Source organism: Hyla sarda, chromosome 8, assembly GCF_029499605.1.
Source record: "Hyla sarda isolate aHylSar1 chromosome 8, aHylSar1.hap1, whole genome shotgun sequence".
Lineage (NCBI taxonomy): Eukaryota > Metazoa > Chordata > Amphibia > Anura > Hylidae > Hyla > Hyla sarda.
In genome coordinates, this window is record NC_079196.1 from 191,348,922 (window position 1) to 191,361,375 (window position 12,454).

Sequence of the window (12,454 nt, forward strand, 5' to 3'; positions counted from 1 at the left end):
AAAGTTTACAGTACAAATTCACTTTTCTGATCCCCTGGTGCCCCCCAACCAGTCTCTACACACCCAAAGTAAAGCAATAAGGCGTTGGCCCACATGACAGCTGTAGCCTGTAGAAGTCACTGCTGGAGGCCAAGGAAGCATTTCTATAGGAGTGCCATAGGATTGAAACGCGGGTATAGCAATTATTTTTATACTTTTTTCCACTCCTGGGATCCACATCAAAATATGCAAAACTAGGATTTGAGTGCAGATTTCTTCTTCCTTTCTGGATTCAATGGGGAGAATCTCACATGCTGTTAATGTAAAGAATTTTTAGAAAAATTTCATAGTGCGTGGATGAGGCACGTTCATGCTGTTTTTCCTCTCTAGTGAATGCTGCACAATAATGGACACATGCCACGCAAAGAAATCCTGCATGTCAGACAGCCTCCTACCCTAAAGACCCTAGGTATATTACCTTGGGGTCCGTAGTACCTTAGTGTTTTTCAATTTTGACCTTGTAGAGATAGGATAATATGGGACTCAGTTTTGCCCTTGATTGCCACCCGCTGCTCTCCATTACAGTACAGTGGTCCCTCAAGTTACAATATTAATTGGTTCCAGGACGACCATTGTATGTTGAAACCATTGTATGTTGAGACCAGAACTCTATGGAAACCTGGTAATTGGTTCTGAAGCCACCAAAATGTCATCCAAAAATTAGGAGATATCTAATGCAGATAAAGCAAATCCTTACATATAAAAGTAATAAAGATCTGCTGGGAGCTGTAATCACTATCTATGTAGAGAACAGGAGCTTCTTCAGGGTCCTGTACAATACACAGTGTCCCAAAAAATGTCAAATGGAGCCGCCCCCACCTGGAGCAGCTATCCCTGGCACAGGTAAAGAGTAATACAGAACATGTAATACCTCCCTGTACTGTAGGGGGCGCTACCAGACACCAGTCAGTGCATGCACTTCAGTAATACAGGTGTTTTACCAGTGAATGCCCATTCTGATTGGTCAGTTCTTTCAGCCATTGACATGTTTTGCAAATCTGGATGGTCTGTAGCATTGTATGTTGAGTCTGGTTTCAAGTTACAATTGTCCAGAAAAGACCATTGTATGTTGCAACTATTGTATGTTGAGGCCATTGTAAGCTGAGGGACCACTGTATATGTTGCCATGCCATTTTCAGCAGGATGCCAGTGGATACCAAGAATATTCCTGAATTAATGCCCCAGATTTGGTTTAACTTTTGAACCTGGAGCCGACTTTTCAGATCTTACATATTTATGTTATTTCTATAGTAAAGAGAATGCACGATTATAAACAAAATAACATAAAGAGCATCATTGCGGGAAAACACCGGTAGTTAGCCTCTGAGCGCCGTCCATCTCTGCAGCCCGTATCCTCGGTCAGCCCCGGTCGGAGGAGCATCGAGTCACATATTGAGCGGTGAGTGCGGGTATATTTCGGATTTGTCTATATACTTACATCCACATCCACTGCTATAGGATAAGCCACTTGTAAATAGTGAAACCGCGCCGCTCGGATAGCATTGAACCAATCAACGATCTCCTGCAATGGTGATAAAAGACAAAAGAAATCATATAAAAAAAATCTCTTCTAATACAATAAACATTCCAAAGGCATCGCAACCTCTTAAGAGTGACTCTGCATGCAGTTCTACAAAAGGGACACAAGGTGTCAGCAGAGTGCCAGCCCTGAAGACATCAGCTTTGTCATTGGGAAGCTGTAATGGCAACAAGGCAACTCCCATGGCTACACCCTAGACAGGTGCCTGGTGGATAGCCTTTGATTCCTTCTGCTGATCACAAGGGATACCCAGCAAGATCCATCAAGATCCATTACTAATTTCTTCTGAATTCTGCTTTCTCTTACAGCTGCACAGACACGTCCTGCAGAGCAGCAGGACATTATAAAGATGTTTATTATAGCGTTATGGATCTCATTGTGTTCTGCCGTCACACAAGCATCAGCTGGCACAGTTCACTTGGTCTTGTAGTCCTGCATGGACTGCTGCAACACAGATTGCTTTCTTCCTAATGTAGAAATCATGTTGAAAATTGGTGCTATTTTACCCATTTGTGGTATAATAGTGCCATTTTTGCCACAATTTTGTCAAAATCGTACCCAAATTGCAAGGGAGAAAAAGCACAGAAAAACCGCATTGTGTGAACACAGACTTCAGAGCTCATTCAGCTATAAAGCTGAGCTGTGATTGGTTGCTATGGGCAACACTAGGGTATAAAGATGTCCAGAAGGGGATTTTCTGCAAAAGCAAGGAACTACTATGTAACAGTCCCCCCCAATATATCCAATACTAACACATGTTCATATGGCGTACTTCTCAGTAGGCAAATACACCACAAAATGAGGGTCTATTAACATGACAGAAATTCCGCATGCGGAATTCCTCCTCAAATTAAAGCCTATAGACTTCTATGGGATTCCGCACTCCCATTCACACTTCTGAATTTCACACTTCCCCGGGACACACTGGATACCCCTCTTTGGCTAAGTTTCTACATCTAGTTTCTAGATGTTAGCTGTAAATCAATGAGAAATCGCAAAATTCTTTTTCCACTTTGTGTTTTTCAGTTTGGCATTTTTTTATCCTTATGGCGTTTTTCCACTCTTTTTAAGCTTCTTGGCAGTTTGGAAAAATCGCAGCATGTTGAGCCAATGGCGTTTTTTCCCATGAAATGGTCTATATGAGTGAAAAAACACCAAGAAAAACGCCATGTGGGTTTTAACTTTGGCGTTTTTGCAGGTGGTTTTTATTCTTTTTTGGACTTTAGCGATCCAAAAAAGTTATGGAGATACCTTTTTTAATAAAATTTCGTAGGGTACCATTAAAAAAAAAAAAAAAGATGCAACAGTGAAGGAAAAAATTGTATCTAATGAAATTTATCTTTTTTAGAACAATTTTTTTTAATTTTTTTAAAACAGGGATCAATTTATGTGGGCGGGCAGGGCACTAAAAATTTGTTCGACAATAAAAAAAATGTAGTGTGTGTGTTTTTCACTTTTTTTTCTTAATATTTTTTTATTTTTTTTAGCTTGTACTACTACTCCCAGCATGGAACACACTGTTCCATGATGGGAGTAGTAGAACCTGTACTTCTGATACCCGTTGCGATCCTCCTGTATAATTTACAGATGTTGCTCGCCGCTCTTCTATGGTCCCCTACACTGACGTATGTATACACCTATTCATATTTCCAGCAGAGAGCTGTGATTGGCCAGATGGTTCCGGAGTTACAATTGTTTAGTCTTGAGAAGAGACGTTTAAGGGGGGATATGATAAACGTATATAAGTATATTAATGGCCCATACAAAAAATATGGAGAAAAACTGTTCCAGGTTAAACCCCCCCAAAGGACGAGGGGGCACTCCCTCCGTCTGGAGAAGAAAAAGTTTAGTCTCAAGGGGCGACACGCCTTCTTTACCATGAGAACTGTGAACTTATGGAACAGTCTACCTCAGGAACTGGTCACAGCAGGAACAATTAACAGCTTTAAAACAAGATTAGATACATTCATGGAACAAAATAACATTAATGCTTATGAAGAAATATAAAATCTCATCCCTTCCCCAATATCGCGCCACACCCCTACCCCTTAATTCCCTGGTTGAACTTGATGGACATATGTCTTTTTTCGACCGTACTAACTATGTAACTATGTAACTATGTAACTCTGTGGGAAATATGAATAGGTGTATATATACGTCAGTGTAGGGGACCATAGAAGAGCGGCCGCCGCATCTATACATTATACAGGAGGATCACAGCGAGTGTGAGGGGTGACATACGATGTGATCTTTCCTTAACTGCAGGTACTACTACTCCCAACATTGATCAGAGTGTGCTCCATGATGGGAGTAGTAGTACCTGCAATTAAGGAAAGATCACAGCGGGTGTCACTCCTGACATCAGATGTGATCTCCTATCTATTGCAGAGATGCGGAGCGGCTCTATACAGCGCTCACATATCTGCTCTATACATCGGCCAGTGATATGAATAGAACATCACACATTCATATTTCCTGCAGAGAGCTGTGATTGGCTGCAACCATCCGGCCAATCACCACTCTTGGTGGAAAATATGAATGAGTGATGTTTTATTCACATCACTGGCCGGCCCGGAGTACAGAGCAGAGGTGCGAGCGCTGTATAGAGCTCTGCATCTCTGCTTTATTATGGACGATCGCATCGGGCGACATGTCTATTAGTACAGGTACTACTACTCCCATCATGGAACAGTCTGTTCCATGCTGGGAGTAGTAGTACTACCTAAAAAATGTAATAAAATTGAGAAAAAAAGTGAAACACACACACACTTTATTAAAAATATTATTATAAAAAATATAAATTTCATTAAATAAATTTACTACTGCATCCTTTTTTTTGGTATTCAACAAATTTTGGGTACCAAAAAAAACGCCAAAGGGGGCCAAAAATGCAATTTCCACTCAAATGCAAAAAACGCCAAACACAGGAAAATGCTGTGGCGTTTTTTTCTTGCATTTTTTTGGGCCACAAAAAAATAAAACAAGTAGAAACTTAGCCTTCCATTGTCTGAAGCTGGCTTTCTAACAAAAATATTTTCTGATGTAATTCTGTGAACCCCTTCAGAAGCTTGCAGAAAATATGGACCATTACAGTGGTTGACCTAAAGAGTATAACATGTCAGGCATCCTTGACAGAATACTTCTGTGAATACCTATGTTCTACTGAAAAAATTACCTTTAAATCAGACCTGTTAGGCTAATGTCATCCTATGTTTTAGCAGTCTGTCAGAGGTATTCGTTGGCATCTCCCCACAAAATGGGATGTCACTGTATACCGTAACAGCGAGCAGCAGGTGCCATTCATCTCAATGGCCTGGGCAGAGTCACCTAGTAATTCCGTTCAGGACACATGCGTTATTTCAAGCGGACTGGACAACCAGAAGACTGTGCTTTTGAGTCTGCTTAATGGGGTTATCCAGGATTAGAAAGACAGCTGATTTATTTTAAAAACAGCACCACATGTGTCCCTTTAAAGCTGATTTAAAAAAAAAAATTTCCACCGGAGTACCCTTTTAAAGTAGACATCTTAAATGGAGTCACTAGGTGACTCTGTTTGGGTCATTGAAATAAATGGCATCAGCTTCTTTCCATTACAGTATTCAAAATTTAGGCATCCCATTTTTGGCAGGAGTCCAGCAGATACCTCTGACAGATGGCTAAAACGCAGTATGAACCTAGCCTAATAGGAGACACTGGCCGGCATTTATCATTGTACAGTCATGGCCATAAATGTTGGCACCCCTGAAATTTTTTAAGAAAATTAAGTATTTCTCACAGAAAACGATTGCAGTAACACATGTTTTGCTATACAAATGTTTATTCCCTTTGTGTGTATTGGAACTAAACCAAAAAAGGAGGAAAAAAAGCAAATTGGACATAATGTCACCAAACTCCAAAAATGGGCTGGGCAAAATTATTGGCACCCTTCACTAAATATTTGGTTGCACACCCTTTGGAAAACATAACTGAAATCAGTGGCTTCCTATAACCATCAATAAGCTTCTTACACCTCTCAGCCGGAATGTTGGACCACTCTTCCTTTGCAAACTGCTCCAGGTCTCTCTTATTGGAAGGCGCCTTTTCCCAACAGCAATTTTAAGATCTCTCCACAGGTGTTCAATGGGTTTAGATCTGGACTCATTGCTGCCACTTCAGAACTATCCAGCGCTTTGTTGCCATCCATTTCTCGGTGCTTTTTGATGTAAGTTTGGGGTCATTGTCCTGCTGTAAGACCCAAGATCTCATTTTGTTTAAATGTTGACGGATGGTTCGCACTGACACTGATGCTCCCTGAGCCTGCAGGACAGCGTGAATATCTTTGGAACTTGTTTGGGGCTGCTTATTTACCATCCGCACTCAGACGGATCCCTCCAAGGAACAGCCCAGGATAAAAGCAGCGCACAAGACTTCAAAGGTAAAATGGTTTATTTACCCGGCATGCAACGCGTTTCGCTGGACAACCAGCTTCATCAGGCATGTTAGGGGTAGAGACACATGTGGTATTTATACATAATAGTTAACCCGTACATTGCTGATGTAAAAGCAATGTGCAGGAGCACATAAAAAACACACATAAAAACTGGTAGATTAATAATTAAAAATTAAAAATACCACAAACATAACTAGACAAGAATAAATGTAAAAGATATATATATAAAAAAAAAAAAAAAAAAAAAAAATATATATATATATATATATATATATATATATAAAAAACAAAAATAATATATATATAATATGGTAGTGGAAAGCCGGTCATGCTACACAGTGTTCTCAATCATCTCATTTAAACCACCAGGAAAAAGGGAACCAAGTGAAAAAATCCAATATGATTCTCTATTAATTAACCTTTGGAAAAAATTTTTGTAGTAGATGGTATAACTTCAATCATTTTTAATTTTAAACAATCAAAATTCCCTGCATGGATCTGACAAATATGTCGTGAGACACTGTGTAGCATGAATTGCCTTCCTACGTTAGACCGATGTTTATTTATGCAGGACCGCACCGTCTGAACAAACAAAATTTGTAATATTTAAAAAAAAAACTTTTGGATCAAAGGAGCGCATGGTTGCGAAAGCAGCTATGCGATTTACCTTTTATCTTGTATTTGTGGTCTGCAGAATGTGTCTCACGACATATTTGTCGGATTTTTTTACAGTGTCTCACGACATATTTGTCAGATCCATGCAGGGAATTTTGATTGTTTAAAATGTAAAATTATTGAAGTTATACCATCTACTACAAAAAATCGTTCCCAAAGGTTAATTAATAGAGAATCATATTGGATTTTTTCACTTGGTTCCCTTTTTCCTGGTGGTTTAAATGAGATGATTGAGAACACTGTGTAGCATGACCGGCTTTCCACTACCATATATATATATATTATTTTAGTTTTTTATATATATATTTTTTTTTTTATATATCTTTTACATTTATTCTTGTCTAGTTATGTTTGTGGTATTTTTAATTTTTAATTATTAATCTACCAGTTTTTATGTGTGTTTTTTATGTGCTCCTGCACATTGCTATTACATCAGCAATGTACGGGTTAACTATTATGTATAAATACCGCATGTGTCTCTACCCCTAACATGCCTGATGAAGCTGGTTGTCCAGCGAAACGCGTTGCATGCCGGGTAAATAAACCATTTTACCTTTGAAGTCTTGTGCGCTGCTTTTATCCTGGGCTGTTCCTTGGAGGGATCCGTCTGAGTACTTCGCCTGTGTTTCCAGGAGCGGCTGCCGTTCTTCGCCCGTTGAAGGGTTATTCCACGCTTTCACCATAGTTGTACTTGGTCGCAGTACAACTATACTCGGTGAGCATTTCTGCTTGTTTTCCATCTCCTCTTTACAATACGTTATCACACTAGGAGCGCTCTCCTTGTCTGTATTTGCTATTTACAATCCGGTCTATCCTGTGTTGACACCTTTCATCAATTTTTCTCTTCCGTCCACGCCCAGGGAGATTAGCTACAGTGCCATGGGTTGCAAACTTCTCGATAATGTTGCGCACTGTGGACAAAGGTAAATCTAGATCTCTGGAGATGGACTTGTAACCTTGAGATTGTTGATATTTTTCCACAATCTTGATTCTCAAGTCCTCAGACAGTTCTCTTCTCCTCTTTCTGTTGTCCATGCTTAGTGTGGCACACACAGACATACAATGCAAAGACTAAGTGAACTTCTCTCCTTTTTATCTGCTTTCAGGTATGATTTTTTTTATATTGTCCTCACCTGCTACTTGCCCCAGGTGAATTTAAAGGAGCATCACATGCTTGAAACAATCTTATTTATCCACAATTTTAAAAGGGTGCCAATAATTTTGTCCAGCCCATTTTTGGAGTTTGAGGTGACATTATGTCCAATTTGCTTTTTTTCCTCCCTTTTTGGTTTAGTTCCAATACACACAAAGGGAATAAACATGTGTAGAGCAAAACATGTGTTACCGCAATCCTTTTCCTTTACTGAAATACTTCATTTTCCTGAAAATTTCAGGGGTGCCAACATTTACGGCCATGACTGTAGGTGTAAGTGAAGCATTTCTCTACACCATTTTTTTGTGTGAGGGTGATGTGTAGACCCACCAAATGTATTAAATGGTTCCAGAGCATTTGATACATTTTGTGCAGGTCACATCTTCTGAAATTTCTCTCTTCACATACACCAAAAAGCTAAGCTAAGTCTGGGCTGGTGTAGTTTTAGAGACTTTTCAGTGGGTTTGAGCCTTTTTTGCGCCTTTTCATAAAAAAGGCGCAGTTCATAAAACCCTTCCATATCATGTGTATTGCCAAAATCATTGGATTGCAACCAGGGGTCAAGTCCTGCAGGAACGCATGGGAACTTAGTTCCTGCACTTTTTCCACAGCAGGAACACCATTCCCATTCGCAGGACCAGCCCTTGAGTGGAAATCATGGGTAAGTTCCCTCACCTTTTTTTTCCAGGATTTGACCCCTGAGTGCAACTCAAAATCAGCAGAAATGTGTAAACCAAAAGGCGCAAAAAAAAGCCCAAATAAACCAAAAGGCGCAAATAACCCCTTTTCTAGACACACTAAACAGCCTAAAGACAATGATAAATGTCGGCCACTGTGAATATAATGAATCAGAGAATTATAGTGCAAATCCTTAATTTAAAGGGGTACTCCGCCCCTAGACATCTTATCCCCTATCCAAAGGATAGGGGATAAGATGTCAGATCGCCGCGGTCCCGCTGCTGGGGACCCCGGGGATCGCTGCTGCAGCACCCCGCTATCATTACTGCACAGAGCGAGATCGCTCTGCACGTAATGACGGGCGATACAGGGGCTGGAGCATCGTTACGTCACGGCTCCGCCCCCTCGTGACGTCACGGCCCGCCCGTCAATACAAGTCTATGGGAAGGGGGCGTGGCGGTCGTCACGCCCCCTGCCATAGACTTGCATTAAGGGGACGGGCCGTGATGTCATGAGGGGCGGAGCCATGACGTCACGCTGCTCCGGCCCCTGTATCGCCCGTCATTACGCACAGAGCGAACTCGCTCTGCGTAGTAATGATAGCGGGGTGCTGCAGCAGCGATCCCCGGGGTCCCCAGCAGCGGGATAAGATGCCAGGGGCGGAGTACCCCTTTAAAGAGTCTCCGCACATGGAACTTCTATAAAAAAGGATCCATAGTTTGCTGACTTTTGTTTTAGGCTGCTTTATGCTATTAACCCCATGTACTGCAATGCACGTCCCCCCGCCAGGATCACTCACCTTGCCATCCTCATGGTATACAAAGATATTCCTGGTGCTGTTGTCCCGTAGGTAAGTGATCTGCAGACCGTTGGGGTTTCCTATTTTGGTCGGCTGGAAAGTGGCGTTTAAGTGCTCGATCTTTATAATTGCTTTGGGCTCTCTTGCCTGGAAAACACATTTAGAGAAATACAATTCAGTAAGTCACTTACCAATCATCTCCTCATTTAGGACCGTGAAGATGAAGATATATTCTCTTGTAATAGCCAAGTGTGATGAAGCATATAATGTGCTGGGACTGCCAGGAATAGTGGGATGTCATGTTATCTAAACTACTGGTTACTATGGGAGAGTAACATTCATTCTCTATAGCACTGTTTGCCAACCAGGGTGCCTTCAGCTGTTGCAAAACTACAACTCCCAGCATGCCCGGACAGCCGAAGGCTGTCCGGGCATGCTGGGAGTTGTAGTTTTGCAACAGCTGGAGGCACCCTGGTTGGGAAACACAACTCTATAGAAATATCATTATGGTTTATATGTATGGGCTATATTGTGCTGCCCGCTGCACAGCAGCTTGACTGTGGTGACAGGTGGTAAGTGGCACAGACATAACAGAGCCGCCTGTTATGCCCATGTGCCATGCTGCATGGCACCGCTGCTCACACACAGGTTCTCCGCTGCATTTGTCAATGTGTCTATTTATACTAAGACAGTAACAAAGAACCTTTGTCATAGTACCTGCATGACGGAAGAGAAAGTGCAGTTAAAGGGGCACTCCAGTGGAAAAAATTTTTTCATATCAACTGGCTCCAGAAAGTTAAACAGATTTGTAAATGACTTCTATTAAAAAAAATCTTAATCCTTCCAGTACTTATCACCAGCTGTATGCTCCAGAGGAAGTTTGTGTAGGTCTTTTTTGTCTTGTCTACAGTGCTCTCTGCTGACACCTCTGTCCGTGTCAGGAACTGTCCAGAGCAGGAGAGGTTTGCTGTGGGTATTTTCTCCTACTCTGGACAGTTCCCGACACGGACAGAGGTGTCAGCAGAGAGCACTGTGGTCAGACAGAAAAGAACAACTCAACTTCCTGTGGAGCATACAACAGCTGATAAGTACTAGAAGGATTAAGATTTTTTAATAGAAGTAATTTACAAATCTGTTTAACTTTCTGGCACCAGTTGAATTGAAAAAAATTGCTTTCCAGTGGAGTACCCTTTTAAAGGGGTACTCTGGTGAAAAACTTATTTTTTTTTTTTAAATCAACTGGTGCCAAAAAGTTAAACAGATTTGTAAATTACTTCTATTAAAAAAATCTTAATCCTTCCTGTACTTATTAGCTGCTGAATACTACAGCGGAAATTCTTTTCTTTTTCAAACCCAGAGCTCTCTGCTGACATCACGAGCACAGTGCTCTCTGCTGACATCTCTGTCCATATTAGGAGCTGTCCAGAATAGCATATGTTTGCTATGGGGATTTCCTTTTACTCTGGCAGTTCATAAAATGGACAGAGATGTCAGCAGAGAGCACTGTGCTTGTGATGTCAGCAGACAGCTCTGGGTTTCAAACAGAAAAGTATTTCTGCTGTAGTATTCAGCAGCTAATAAGTACAGGAAGGATTCAGATTTTTTAATAGAAGTAATTTACAAATCTAAAAAATGGGGTATGTGCAGCTCACAATATAAATTAATCGAGGCTAAATGGAAAGTATTTACACCAAAAAATACTAGTACAAAATAATATATAAGGAGAAAAAGGGGGGGTACCAAATGCCTCTAGACTAATACCATAAAATGGTACATGATGATGAAATTACAGAAAAAATAATGATAAATCGGACTGTGCTTCACTTTAAATGATGTACAAATTTAATATAAAAAATACAAATAGGACATAAAATAAATAATACAAATCTAATACAAAAATGCCTCCTACCACAGGGCCCTTGTGGGGAGGTGAGATAATTAAATACAAAGCATATATTAAAATATTTTTGTAAAAATTATAGCATGTGAATAACGCTCTACCGCTATCTCAATATATTGTAAACCGACATAGTATACTTTTGTGCGGTATACTCCGTTCCCATGTGATTTAGAACAGTTCACAAAATGATATAGTTACCAACTCCTCAGGGTGGTTTTGGCTGGACGTCCGAGAGATAAATAAATGAGGACTGTATTCAGCGCTAGCGTGCGCTTACGGTGACGGGCCCGGATGCCACAGGCCAAAAAGGTCACCGGTCACAGAATGATGGCAGGCTCGATGGCAGATGTAGTGGAGGCTGTGTCCAGCGCTGGCATGCGCTTGCGATGACGGGCCCGGTTGCCGCAGGCCAAAGAGAAGTCACCGATCACGGAGTAGCTCCGGAGATGTAGATGAACTCGGAGATATATGGATCTTGCTCCGGAAACAGGGAAAGGAAAGCCTCGTGGAAGATCTCTCGGCGTCTGGTGGAATGGCGGATGAATTACAGCCAGGTGTACAATCAGCAGGTGATGGAGTTGTATCGGAGATAGATGATGGCGGTTTGTAGATTGCGGTAGTCATGCAATAAGTATTTCTTTCTCTAGACGCGTTTCAGGGTACTTTATATATGACCCTTTCCTCAGTAGAGATATCTTTAACAGTGAAGCTCAAAGTCCTTTTATACATGTTACCTGTCTAATTGTTACAGGTGTGTTTCTGTTTAAATCTTCCGCAAATAGCGGAATGGAATGGGAAACATGGAGTTGTTTCATCTTAATAAAGCAGTGTTCACATTTAGAATCAGTATATATGCGTTCTTATTTAAATATAGTGTCATATATATTATAAACATTGGAATGATACATATAACATGCAATAAAGTGTACAGATAAAGTGTATAGTACTGAGATAAAGTGTATAGTACTGAGATAGAAGACAAAAAGATAATAAAATAAAAATAAAAATAAATAAAAACGAAAAATAAAAATAAAAATAAAACTAGAATAAAAATAAAAATAAATATAAAGATAAAAAATAAAAAATAATAATAATTAAATAAATAAAGAAGGATAAAAAACTAAAAATAAAAATAAAATAAAATAAAAATAAAAATAAAAAGATAAAATAAATATAAAATAGGTGTATAAATAAAATAAAATGCTATAGATTTACATGGAAATAATTAGTGTACAAAAAGG

General features: G+C 40.2%; 1 protein-coding gene across 1 annotated transcript in view; it reads right to left on the reverse strand.

Moving 5' to 3' along the window:
- ADAP1 (ArfGAP with dual PH domains 1) overlaps nt 1–12,454 on the reverse strand; it is a 196,060-nt gene that overhangs the window by 12,718 nt on the left and 170,888 nt on the right. Inside the window, exons 6-7 of the mRNA XM_056537023.1 lie at nt 9,314–9,460; nt 1,478–1,561 (exon numbers count right to left, since the gene is read on the reverse strand). Coding sequence (XP_056392998.1) covers nt 1,478–1,561; nt 9,314–9,460 — 231 coding nt within the window. The remainder of the gene's footprint in view (nt 1–1,477; nt 1,562–9,313; nt 9,461–12,454) is intronic.